At 47.6% G+C, this 12,804-nt stretch overlaps 1 protein-coding gene across 1 annotated transcript in view; it reads left to right on the forward strand.

The window, feature by feature from the left end:
- The first annotated feature begins 3,611 nt into the window (after window positions 1–3,611).
- Window positions 3,612–12,804, forward strand: part of CMTM6 (CKLF like MARVEL transmembrane domain containing 6) — a 31,139-nt gene continuing 21,946 nt past the window's right edge. Inside the window, exon 1 of the mRNA XM_038765999.1 lies at window positions 3,612–3,852. Coding sequence (XP_038621927.1) covers window positions 3,700–3,852 — 153 coding nt within the window. The 5' untranslated portion in view covers window positions 3,612–3,699. The remainder of the gene's footprint in view (window positions 3,853–12,804) is intronic.

Below are 12,804 nucleotides of genomic sequence, written 5' to 3' on the forward strand. Positions count from 1 at the left end.
GGTCATGGATTCAAATCCAGGCTCTGCCACTTGTCAGCTATGTGACTCTGGGCAAGTCACTTCACTGGGCCTCAGTTACCTCATCTGTAAAATGGGGGTGAAGACTGTGAGCCCCCCATGGGACAACCTGATCACCTTGTAACCTCCCCAGTGCTTAGAACAGTGCTTTGCACAATAGTAAGCACTTAATAAATGCCATCATTATTATTATTCACAGTTTCAATCCCCATTTTCCAGATGAGGTAACTGAGGCCCAGAGAAGTGAAGCGACGTCACACAGCTGACAGTTGACAGAGCGGGGATTTGAACCCATGACGTGTGACTCCAAAGCCCCTGCTCTTTCCACTGAGCCCCGCTGCTTCTCTAAGCACTGGGGAGGTTACAAGGTGATCAGGTTGTCCCCGGTGGGGGGTTCACAGTTTTAATCCCCATTTTCCAGATGAGGGAACCGAGGCCCAGAGAAGTGCAGTGACTTGCCCAAAGTCACACAGCTGACAGTTGGCAGAGCGGGGATTTGAACCCATGACATGTGACTCCAAAGTCCGGTCTCTTTCCACAGAGCCCCACTGCTTCTCTAACCACTGGGGAGGTTACAAGTTGATCAGGTTGTCCCCAGGGGTGGTCAGTGAAAAGACCACGGGCTTTGGAGTCAGAGGTCATGGGTTCAAATCCCCGCTCCGCCAACTGTCAGCTGTGTGACTTTGGGCAAGTTACTTCACTTCTCTGGGCCTCAGTTACCTCATCTGTAAAATGGGGATGAAGACTGTGAGCCCCCCCCGTGGGACAACCTGATCACCTTGTAACCTCCCCAGCGCTTAGAACAGTGCTTTGCACATAGTAACTGCTTAATAAATGCCATTATTATTATTATTCACAGTTTGAATCCCCATTTTCCAGATGAGGTAACCGAGGCCCAGAGAAGTGCAGCGACTTGCCCAAAGTCACACAGCTGACAGTTGGCAGAGTGGGGATTTGAACCCATAACGTGTGACTCCAAAGCCCGGGCTCTTTCCACTGAGCCCCGCTGCTTCTCTAAGCACTGGGGAGGTTAAAAGGTGATCAGGTTGTCCCCGGGGGCGTTCACAGTTTTAATCCCCATTTTCCAGATGAGGTAACCGAGGCCCAGAGAAGTGAAGCGACTCGCCCACAGTCACACAGCTGACAGTTGGAGGAGGCGGGATTCGAACCCATGACGTGTGACTCCAAAGCCCCGGCTCTTTCCAATCAATCAATCAATCAATCCTATTTATTGAGCGCTTCCTGTGTGCAGAGCACTGTACTAAGCGCTTGGGAAGTACAAGTTGGCAACATATAGAGACGGTCCCTACCCAACAGTGGGCACTGAGCCACGCTGCTTCTCTAAGCACTGGGGACGTTACAATCAATCAATCAATCAATCAGTCGTATTTATTGAGCGCTCCCTGTGTGCAGAGCACTGTACTAAGCGCTTGGGAAGTACAAGTTGGCAACATCTAGAGACAGTCCCTACCCAACAGCGGGCACTGAGCCCCGCTGCTTCTCTAAGCACTGGGGACGTTCCAATCAATCAATCAATCAATCAATCAATCAATCGTATTTATTGAGCGCTTACTATGTGCAGAGCACTGTACTAAGCGCTTGGGAAGTACAAGTTGGCAACATCTAGAGCCAGTCCCTACCCAACAGCGGGCACTGAGCCCCTCTGCTTCTCTAAGCCCTGGGGACGTTACTAGGTGATCAGGTTGTCCCCGGGGGGGGGGGGGTGTTCACAGTTTTAATCCCCATTTTCCAGATGAGGTAACCGAGGCCCAAGTAGGCGGAGGCGGGATTCGAACCCATGACGTGCGACTCCAAAGTCCGGGCTCTTTCCAATCAATCAATCAATCGTATTTATTGAGCGCTTACTGTGTGCAGAGCACTGTACTAAGCGCTTGGGAAGTACAAGTTGGCAACATATAGAGACGGTCCCTACCCAACAGTGGGCACTGAGCCACGCTGCTTCTCTAAGCACTGGGGACGTTACAATCAATCAATCAATCAATCAATCAATCAATCAATCGTATTTATTGAGCGCTTACTATGTGCAGAGCACTGTACTAAGCGCTTGGCAAGTACAAGTTGGCAAGATCTAGAGACAGTCCCTACCCAACAGTGGGCACTGAGCCACGCTGCTTCTCTAAGCCCTGGGGATGTTACAATCAATCAACCAATCAATCAATCATATTTATTGAGCGCTTACTGTGTGCAGAGCACTGTACTAAGCGCTTGGGAAGTACAAGTTGGCAACATCTAGAGACGGTCCCTACCCAACAGCGGGCACTGAGCCACGCTGCTTCTCTAAGCACTGGGGACGTTACAATCAATCAATCAATCATATTTATTGAGCGCTTACTGTGTGCAGAGCACTGTACTAAGCGCTTGGCAAGTACAAGTTGGCAACATCTAGAGCCAGTCCCTCCCCAACAGCGGGCACTGAGCCCCGCTGCTTCTCTAAGCCCTGGGGAGGTTACAAAGTGATCAGATTGTCCCCGGCCTGTTCACAGTTTTAATCCCCATTTTCCAGATGAGGGAACCGAGGCCCCAGTAGGCGGAGGCGGGATTCGAACCCATGACGTTCGAATGGGAAGCAGCGTGGCTCAATGGAAAGAGCCCGGGCTTTGGAGGCAGAGGTCATGGGTTCAAATCCCCACTCCGCCACTTGTCAGCTGTGTGACTTTGGGCAAGTCACTTCACTTCTCTGGGCCTCAGTTCCCTCATCTGTAAAATGGGGATGAAGACTGTGAGCCCCCCCGTGGGACAATCTTATCACCTTGTATCTACCCCAGCGCTTAGAACAGTGCTCTGCACATAGTAAGCGATTAATAAATGCCATTATTATGACGTGCGACTCCAAAGCCCCGGCTCTTTCCAATCAGTCAATCAATCAATCAATCAATCGTATTTATTGAGCGCTTCCTGTGTGCAGAGCACTGTACTAAGCGCTTGGGAAGTACAAGTTGGCAACATATAGAGACGGTCCCTACCCAACAGCGGGCACTGAGCCCCGCTGCTTCTCTAAGCCCTGGGGACGTTACAATCAATCAATCAATCAATCAATCAATCGTATTTATTGAGCGCTTACTATGTGCAGAGCACTGTATAAGCGCTTGGCAAGTACAAGTTGGCAACATATAGCGACAGTCCCTAGTCAACAGCGGGCACTGAGCCCCGCTGCTTCTCTAAGCACTGGGGACGTTCCAATCAATCAATCAATCAATCAATCAATCGTATTTATTGAGCGCTTACTATGTGCAGAGCACTGTACTAAGCGCTTGGCAAGTACAAGTTGGCAACCTATAGAGCCAGTCCCTCCCCAACAGCGGGCACTGAGCCCCGCTGCTTCTCTAAGCCCTGGGGACGTTACAAAATGATCAGATTGTCCCCGGCCTGTTCACAGTTTTAATCCCCATTTTCCAGATGAGGGAACCGAGGCCCCAGTAGGCGGGGGCGGGATTCGAACCCATGACTTGCGACTCTTTGCAGCGCTCCAGGCGGGCGGAGAGGGGAGGCGGAGCCGAGGCCGGAGGTGACGCCGCTGAGCGGAGGCGGGCCGGGCTCCTGCCTTCCCTCCGAGCTGCGTTCATTCAGTCGTCTGTATCGGGCACTGTACTGAGCGCTCGGGAGGTAGAAGTTGGCACTGTATAGAGCGCCGCGGTGCCTCTCCAAGAGGGGGACTGGGCCATGGAGAACGGCGGCGACCCCGCGGTCTACCGGGCCACCACGGAGGCGGCCCCCGGTCGCCCCCCGGGCCCCGGCAGGTGCGGCTGCGGCTCGCCGGCCTTCACCCTCAGCAGGCCCAACAGAAAACGCGGCCCGCTCAAACTCCTGCAGCTGGTGAGTCCATTCAATCCTTCGGTGGTATTTACTGAGCGCCTACTGTGTGCGGAGCGCTGTACTAAGCGCTTGGGAACTACAAGTCGGCACCATCTAGAGCCGGGCCCTACCCAACAGCGGGCTCGCAGTCTAGAAGGGGGAGAAGGACAACGAAGCAAAACGTATTAACAAAATAAAATACATTCATTCAATCGTATTTCAATCAATCAATCAATCAGTCGTATGTATTGAGCGCTTACTGTGTGCGGAGCGCTGTACCAAGCGCTTGGGAAGTCCAAGTCGGCAACATAATAGAGGCGGGCCCTACCCAACAGCGGGCTCGCAGTCTAGAAGGGGGAGGCGGACAACGAAGCCAAACGTATTAATAAAATAAATTCAATCAATCAATCGTATTTGTTGAGCGCTTACTGTGTGCGGAGCGCTGTACTAAGCGCTTGGGAAGTACAGGTCGGCAACATCTAGAGGCAGGCCCTACCCAACAGTGGGCTCGCAGTCTAGAAGGGGGAGGCGGACAACGAAGCAAAACGTATTAACAAAATAAAATACATTCATTCAATCGTATTTAAATCAATCAGTCGTATTTACTGAGCGCTTACTGTGTGCGGAGCGCTGTGCTAAGCGCTTGGGAACTACAAGTCGGCAACATCTAGAGGCAGGCCCTACCCAACAGTGGGCTCGCAGTCTAGAAGGGGGAGGCGGACAACGAAGCAAAACGTATTAACAAAATAAAATACATTCATTCAATTGTATTTCAATCAGTCAATCAATCAATCGTATTTATTGGGCGCTTACTGTGTGCGGAGCGCTGTACTAAGCGCTTGGGAACTACAAGTCGGCAACATCTAGAGGCAGGCCCTACCCAACAGCGGGCTCGCAGTCTAGAAGGGGGAGGCGGACAACGAAGCAAAACGTATTAATAAAATAAATTCAATCAATCAATCGTATTTATTGAGCGCTTACTGTGTGCGGACCACTGTACTAAGCGCTTGGCAACTACAAGTCGGCAACATAATAGAGGCGGGCCCTACCCAACAGCGGGCTCGCAGTCTAGAAGGGGGAGACGGACAACGAAGCAAAACGTATTAACAAAATAGAATACATTCATTCAATCGTATTTCAATCAATCAATAGTATTTATTGAGCGCTTACTGTGTGCGGAGCGCTGTGCTAAGCGCTTGGGAAGTACAAGTCGGCAACATAATAGAGGCGGGCCCTACCCAACAGCGGGCTCGCAGTCTAGAAGGGGGAGACGGACAACGAAGCAAAGCGTATTAACAGAATAAAATACATTCATTCAATCGTATTTCAATCAATCAATCGTATTTATTGAGCGCTTACTGTGTGCGGAGCGCTGTGCTAAGCGCTTGGGAACTACAAGTCTGCGCCATCTAGAGACGGTCCCTACCCAACAGCGGGCTCGCAGTCTAGAAGGGGGAGACAGACAACAAAGCAAAACATATTAACAAAATGAAATAAATTCATTCAATCGTATTTCAGTCAATCCATCAATCGTATTTATTGAGCGCTTACTGTGTGCGGAGCACTGTACTAAGCGCTTGGGAAGTACAAGTCGGCAGCATCTAGAGGCGGGCCCTACCCAACAGTGGGCTCGCAGTCTAGAAGGGGGAGACAGACAACAAAGCAAAACGTATTAACAAAGTAAAATAAATTCATTCAATCGTATTTATTCAGCACTTACTGTGTGCGCAGCACTGTACTAAGCGCTTGGGAAGTACAAGTCGGCAACATCTAGAGATGGTCCCTACCCAACGGCGGGCTCACAGTCTAGAAGGGGGAGACAGACAACAAAGTAAAACATATTAACAAAATAAAATAAATTCATTCATTCATTCAATCGCATTTATTGAGCACTTACTGTGTGCAGAGCACTGTGCTAAGCGAGTCGCCCTCCACACCTCGCCTGTGCTCCTGCCCCCGCGCCACTTCCCTCTGCCTTCCTCCCCACCCACCCCTCTCCCCTTTCTTCCTCCCTCGTTCCCCTTAATAATAGCATTTTATTAAGCGTTTACTATGTGCAAAGCACCATTCTAAGCACTGGGGAGCTCACAGTCTTCATCCCCATTTTACAGATGAGGGAACCGAGGCTCAGAGAAGTGAAGTGACTTGCCCAAAGTCACACAGCTGACAAGTGGCGGAGCTGGGATTACAGTAATAATAATAATGATGGTATTTATTAAGCGCTTACTATGTGCAAAGCACCGTTCTAAGCGCTGGGGAGGTTACAGGCTTGTCCCATGGGGGGCTCACAGTCTTCATCCCCATTTTACAGATGAGGGAACCAAGGCTCAGGGAAGTGAAGTGACTTGCCCAAAGTCACGCAGCTGACAAGTGGTGGAGCCGGGATAATAATAATAATGATGGCATTTATTAAGCGCTTACAGTGTGCAAAGCACTAAGCACTGGGGAAATTACAAGGTGATCAGGTTGTCCCATGGGGGGCTCACAGTCTTCACCCCCATTTTACAGATGAGGTAACTGAGGCCCAGAGAAGTGAAGTGACTTGCCCAGAGGCACACAGCCGACAAGTGGCGGAGACATGATTTGAATCCATGACCTCTGACTCCAAAACCCGGGCTCTTTCAACTGAGCTACGCTGCTTCCGTACCCCCTCTCGCTCCCTCCGCCCCGTCTTCTGGAGGAATTTCCTTTTCCCAGACGGGAAGTCGGGGTTTGCCCCTCGTCCATTTCCCTTCCCATTTGCTTGTTGGAGAGAGAGAGAGAGAGGGTGAAGCCCTGCTGTCAGAACACCACCTGGCCCTGGCCCCGTCCCCGGGGGGCGTTCACAGTTTTAATCCCCATTTTCCAGATGAGGTAACCGGGGCCCAGAGAAGTGAAGTGACTTCCCCAAAGTCACACAGCTGACAGTTGGCGGAACCGGGATTTGAACCCATGATGTGTGACTCCAAAGCCCATGCTCTTTCCACTGAGCCACGCTGCTTCTCTAAGCACTGGGGAGGTTACAGGGTGATCAGGTTGTCCCCCGGGTGGGAGTTCACAGTTTTAATCCCCATTTTACAGATGAGGTAATTGAGGCCCGGTGAAGTGACTTGCCCAAAGTCACTGACAGCCCTGCTGTCAGAACACCACCCGGCCCTGGAAAGGGGGTGGGGGGGGGGGGGGGTCACCTGCCACTCATTCAGTCGTATTTATTGAGCTAGCTGTGTGACTTTGGGCAAGTCACTTCACTTCTCTGGGCCTCAGTTACCTCATCTGCAAAATGGGGATGAAGACTGTGAGCCCCCCCGTGGGACAACCTGATCACCTTGTATCCTCCCCAGCACTTAGAACAGTGCTTTGCACATAGTAAGCGCTTGACAAATGCCATCATTATTATTATTATTGAGCGCTTACTGTGTGCAGAGCAGTGTACTAAGCGCTTGCCACTCTTCCCCCTAAAAAAAAGAGTATTTTTTCTCTTCCCAGGAAGCCTCGGGATAAGTGGGCCCCGGCAGGGTGGGGCCGGGAAGGATTTCGGAGAAAGAAAACGAAAGTCCAGGAACCGGCTTGGACCTGTTGCGGGACCCTTCCTAGGAGATGGGGGGTCACTCACTGGTCAAGCAATCAGTGGGATGTGTTGAGCGCTTACTATGTCCCGAGCACTGCACTGAGCGCTTGGGAGAGGACGCTACGACAGAATTAGCAGACACACTCCCTGTCCCCAGTAATCTTCGAGTACAAGAGAAGCAGCGTGGCCCAGTGGAAAGAGCATGGGCTTGGAAGTCAGTGGTCGTGGGTTCAAATCCAGGCCCCGCCAGTTGTCAGCCGTGTGACTTTGGGCAAGTCACTTCACTTCTCTGTGCCTCAGTTACCTCATCTGTAAAATAGGGATTGAGTGTGAGCCCCCCCGTGGGACAACCTGATCACTTTGTAGCCTCCCCAGCGCTTAGAACAGTGCTTTGTACATAATGAGTGCTTAATAGACTTTTAGACTTAAAAGACTTAATAGTCTTTTAGACTGTGAGCCCACTGTTGGGTAGGGACTGTCTCTGTGTGTTACCAATTTGTACTTCCCAAGCGCTTAGTACAGTGCTCTGCACATAGTAAGCGCTCAATAAATACGATTGATTGATTGATTGATTAATAAATGCCACTACTATTATTACAACCTGTGGCCCCCGTTGGAAACTGCTGATTAGCCCTAATGACCTCTGAATTGTTTGTCCCTTAATCCTCGAGTTCCTTAAATTGGGTTACTAGTACCGTACCCAAACTCGGATTTTTCTAGTGGCTTTTTGTATTTGGAAAAAGCTTCTAATTTGCCCGAAACTGTGCATCATAACATTGAGATCTCGTGAAAGAAGTGTGTGCGGTAGTAGAAATCACTTTTTATTGGGAAAGGGAAGCTGCTCCCAACTGGACCTTCCGACAAGGGCAGCGTGGCTCAATCAATCAATCAATCAATCGTATTTATTGAGCGCTTACTGTGTGCAGAGCACTGTACTAAGCGCTTGGGAAGTACAAGTTGGCAACATATAGAGACAGTCCCTAGTGGAAAGAGCCCGGGCTTGGGAGCCAGAGGTCATTCCCCCTTTTCCCGGACTGAGCCCCCCTTTTTTTCCTCTCCTCCCCATCCCCCCGCCCTACCTCCTTCTCCTCCCCACAGCACCTGTATATGTGTTTGTACAGATTTATTACTCTATTTATTTTACTTGTACATATTTACTATTCTATTTATTTTGTTAATGATGTGCATCTAGCTTTATTTCTATTTGTTCTGACGACTTGACACCTGTCCACATGTTTTGCTTTGTTGTCTTTCTCCCCATTCTAGACTGTGAGCCCGTTATTGGGTAGGGACTGTCTCTATAGGTTGCCAACTTGTACTTCCCAAGCGCTTAGTACAGTGCTCTGCCCACAGTAAGCACTCAATAAATACGATTGAATGAATGGGTTCAAATCCCGGCCCCGCCACTTGTCAGCTGTGTGACTTTGGGCAAGTCACATAACTTTTCTGTGCTTCAGTTCCCTCATCTGTAAAATTAGAGAATCAGCTTGGCTCAGTGGAAAGAGCCCGGGCTTTGGAGTCAGAGGTCACGGGTTCAAATCCTTGCTCTGCCACTTGTCAGCTGTGTGACTCTGGGCAAGTCACTTCACTTCTCTGGGCCTCAGTTACCTCATCTGGAAAAGGGGGTTAAGACTGCGAGCCCCACGTGGGACAACCTGATCACCTTCTAAACTCCCCGGCGCTTAGAACGGTGCTTTGCACATAGTAAGTGCTTAATAAATGCCATCATCATCATCAGTTGTATTTATTGAGCGCTTACTGTGTGCAGAGCACTGTACTAAGCGCTTGGGAAGTACAAATTGGCAACATATAGAGACAGTCCCTACCCAACAGTGGGCTCACAGTCTAAAAGAGTGGGCTCACATCATTATTATTATTATAGTAAGTGCTTAACAAATACCAACATTATTATTATTATTACGAGAGGAGGTTGGAGGGTGGAGAAAGGCTCAAGAATAGTTAAAGGAAGCAGTCATACTGATCCCATGTGGGGGTGGGGGCATTCCGCCTTCTGCATTCTCCCCTCCCTGCCTTCCACGCTCGATAATGTGCTCACTCAGCACCTAGCATATCGTGGGCAAACAACAGCAAGTGCCATGGGAGAGTGGGTGGAGAGAGCACCCCAAACAAGATGCTATGACAGCCTAAATGCCAAATATCTAGTTTGGCCTGTTCAGAAATAAGCAGTAAAAAAAAAAAAAAATGTGAGCAAGTGTAATTCCATTTTTTTTAATGATTTTCAACACAGCCTTCCATCCTCTTCCTGCTGTTCGGCTCTTTTCTCGTCCAATTGCCCAAACTCCTTGTGGGCAGTGAATGTGCCTACCAACTCTGTTATTTTGTACCCTCCAAAGCGCTTAGTACAGTGCTCGGCGCACCACTGTGGTCCTGCTTCCCAGCCTCGATGGAAGGAGCACGGGAGGGCGACAGACAGACCAAACACTCAGTCACACAATCATGTTGGTTGAGCGCTAACTATATGTAGAGCACTGTACTGAGCGCTTGTGGGAGTGCAGTGTTAATCAATCAATCAATCAATCGTATTTATTGAGCGCTTACTATGTGCAGAGCACTGTACTAAGCTCTTGGGAAGTACAGATTGGCAACACATAGAGACAGTCCCTACCCAACAGTGGGCTCACAGTCTAAAAGGGGGAGACAGAGAACAAAACCAAACATACCAACAAAATAAAATAAATAGGATAGAAATGTACAAGTAAAATAAATAAATAAATAAATAGAGTAATAAATATGTGCAACCATATATACATATATACAGAGTTGAAGAGTTAAAGAGTTAAAGATATTAAAGAGTTGGTAGACAGGTTTCCTGCCCATGAGATTACATTGTAGAGGAGTTTAGCATGGACTTGAGTTCTAATCCCAGCTCCACCTCTTGTCTGTTGTGTGACTTTGGACAAGTCACTTCACTTCTCTGTGCCTCCGTTACCTATCTGTAAAATGGGGGTTAAGGCTTTGATTGTGATGTCTTCTAGACTGTGAGCCCACTGTTGGGTAGGGACCGTCTCTATATGTTGCCAACTTGTACTTCCCAAGCGCTTAGTACAGTGCTCTGCACACAGTAAGCGCTCAATAAATACGATTGATTAGATTGTGCTTAGTACAGTGCTTAGTACCATGCCTGGCACTAGCGCCTAACAAATACCGTTAAAAAAAACGGGGATTTACTGAGCCCCATGTGGGACATCGACTGTGTCCAACCTGCTTAGCTTTACCTACCCCAGCACTTAGAACAGTGCCTGGCACATAGTAAGATCTTAACAAATACCTTTAAAAAGCTCTCAAATACGATTGATTGTAAGATATTGTGGTTTTTTTGTGTGCTTCTTGTGTAGTATGGTAGTATGAGGTGAAATTTCATTGGTGGTTGTTTTTTGTTTGCAGTAATTGTTGCTCACAAAAATTAACCAAATCAAACACATCTGGGAAGGTATTAGGAAAGGAAACATCACCACAGTGCTCTGCACACAGTAACACAGTAAGCGCTCAATAAATACAAGTGAATGAATTTTATATTTGTTGTGTATGAGAATCAGTGTGGTTTAGTAGAATACCACAATTACCACACAGACATCGGGCTGGTTTTTCAAATGAATGTTTAGCAGGGACTTGGATAGCAACTCTTGTAATAGTAATAATTAATAATAAGTAATAATTAAGTAATTAATTAATAATTAAATAATTAATAAGTAATTAGTAATAAGTAATAATTATGGTATTTGTTAACCATATGTCAAGCACTGTGCTAAGCACTGGGGCAGATACAAGCTAATCAAGTTGAGTATGGTCCCTGTTCCACGTGGGGCTCACAGTCTTAATCCCCATTTTACAGATGAGGGAGTTAAGGCCCAGAGAGGTGAAGTAGTTCACCGAAGGTCACACAGCAGACCCTGGGTCCAGGATTCCGCTCCCGCAAATGATCCCTTGAGTCTGAAGACCCTGGTTCTTGCCATTCTCTTTGATCCTGTACAAGTCATTCGTCTTTTCACTGGCTCAGTTTTCTCTCATCTGTTCTCATCTCACGTCTGAAAGAAACTCAGTCTTCTGGCCAGCAGTGGCAGAATTTGTATCAGAATTGTCCCTCATTCTGAATTGTGGCTTTTTACCTTAGATGAATATGTCAGCGTGCCCAGCCAAAGACCTTAGTGATTTAAAAAGCAGAATTATCAAATCTTTTTCTGCTCTCCACCATTTCGTCTCCCTTCTTCCTCCATGTCAGCTGAAGATGCATTTTCTTGGGAGCAACAGGAAGGAAAGAATGTAAGATAGGAATAGGGAGAAGCAGATTGCCTAATTAAGCTATATTTCTCCTGAACATATTAATTTGAATAATCTTTTCCTCACATCATCAAAAGTGCCAAATCTGAGATCCTTAGGATTTGGAAGATTGAAATTCTATTCCTTGCCAATTTGGAAATTTGAGCTACGTCTCTTCATAAGCTTCTCAGCAATATGATGTTTTTTGAAAATTTACATTTTAGTTTTGACTCTTAGTTTTTTTGCCCTAAATGTATTTCTTCTTCTGACCTCTGAAGGCAAGAAGGGATCACCTAAAATGGTACCTTTTGTGTTGGGTATGGGGGGAAAAAGGCTGAGAAATTGCCCTTGGCTGCGTACCAGGAAAATGACTGCAGAACAATTTGTAGGAACCATTGAAGCGCTAGTTTTTGTAACCGTGCAGAGCCATTGGTCTAGAAGGGGACACTTATGTCTCTACCCTGGTACCCGTGTTCAAAATCTTCAAGTGTTTTAGGGAAGCCCAAGGAACATTTGCTGTGTTGGGTCCTCTGAGCTGGCTGTTCATTTTGGAGGCTGGAAAAGAGGTTGGTTTTTTTTTTAGTATGCAGAAACCAAAATGGCATTATTTGCTAAGTGCTGAATAGCAAATCATTGAAGTCAGTGCGGAAAAGGGACTAGCCTGTAAACTCCCTGAGGGTAAGCATTGTGTGTACTGACCATATTTACTCTCCCAAGTGCTTAATATGGTGCTCTGCACAGAGGAAACCCTTAGTAAATACTACCGATTAATTGTTAGGTGCTCACATCCGTAGATGATTGTCCAGTGACATGAGGCCTGGCTTCAGACTTTCCACTATCCTAGGGCAGAAAAAAATTGGTGCCCAATTGGTGGAAAAACTAGTCTTTCTGAATCAATCATATTTTTTGAATGCTTACTGTGTGCAGAGCACTGTACTTAGTGCTTGGGAAGAGTACAGCGTAACAGGTGGTGGACACATTCCCTGGAGTGGAAAAAATAAGAATAATAATTATGGCATTTAAGCACTTTCTATGGGTAGAGCACTGTTCTAGAGACTAAACCCCCCCTTCCTCTGCTCCTCCTCCCTGTCCCGTAGCATTTGTGTATATATGTACCTATTTATTATTCTATTTATTTTATTAGTGGT

Source organism: Tachyglossus aculeatus, chromosome 2 (assembly GCF_015852505.1).
Source record: "Tachyglossus aculeatus isolate mTacAcu1 chromosome 2, mTacAcu1.pri, whole genome shotgun sequence".
NCBI lineage: Eukaryota > Metazoa > Chordata > Mammalia > Monotremata > Tachyglossidae > Tachyglossus > Tachyglossus aculeatus.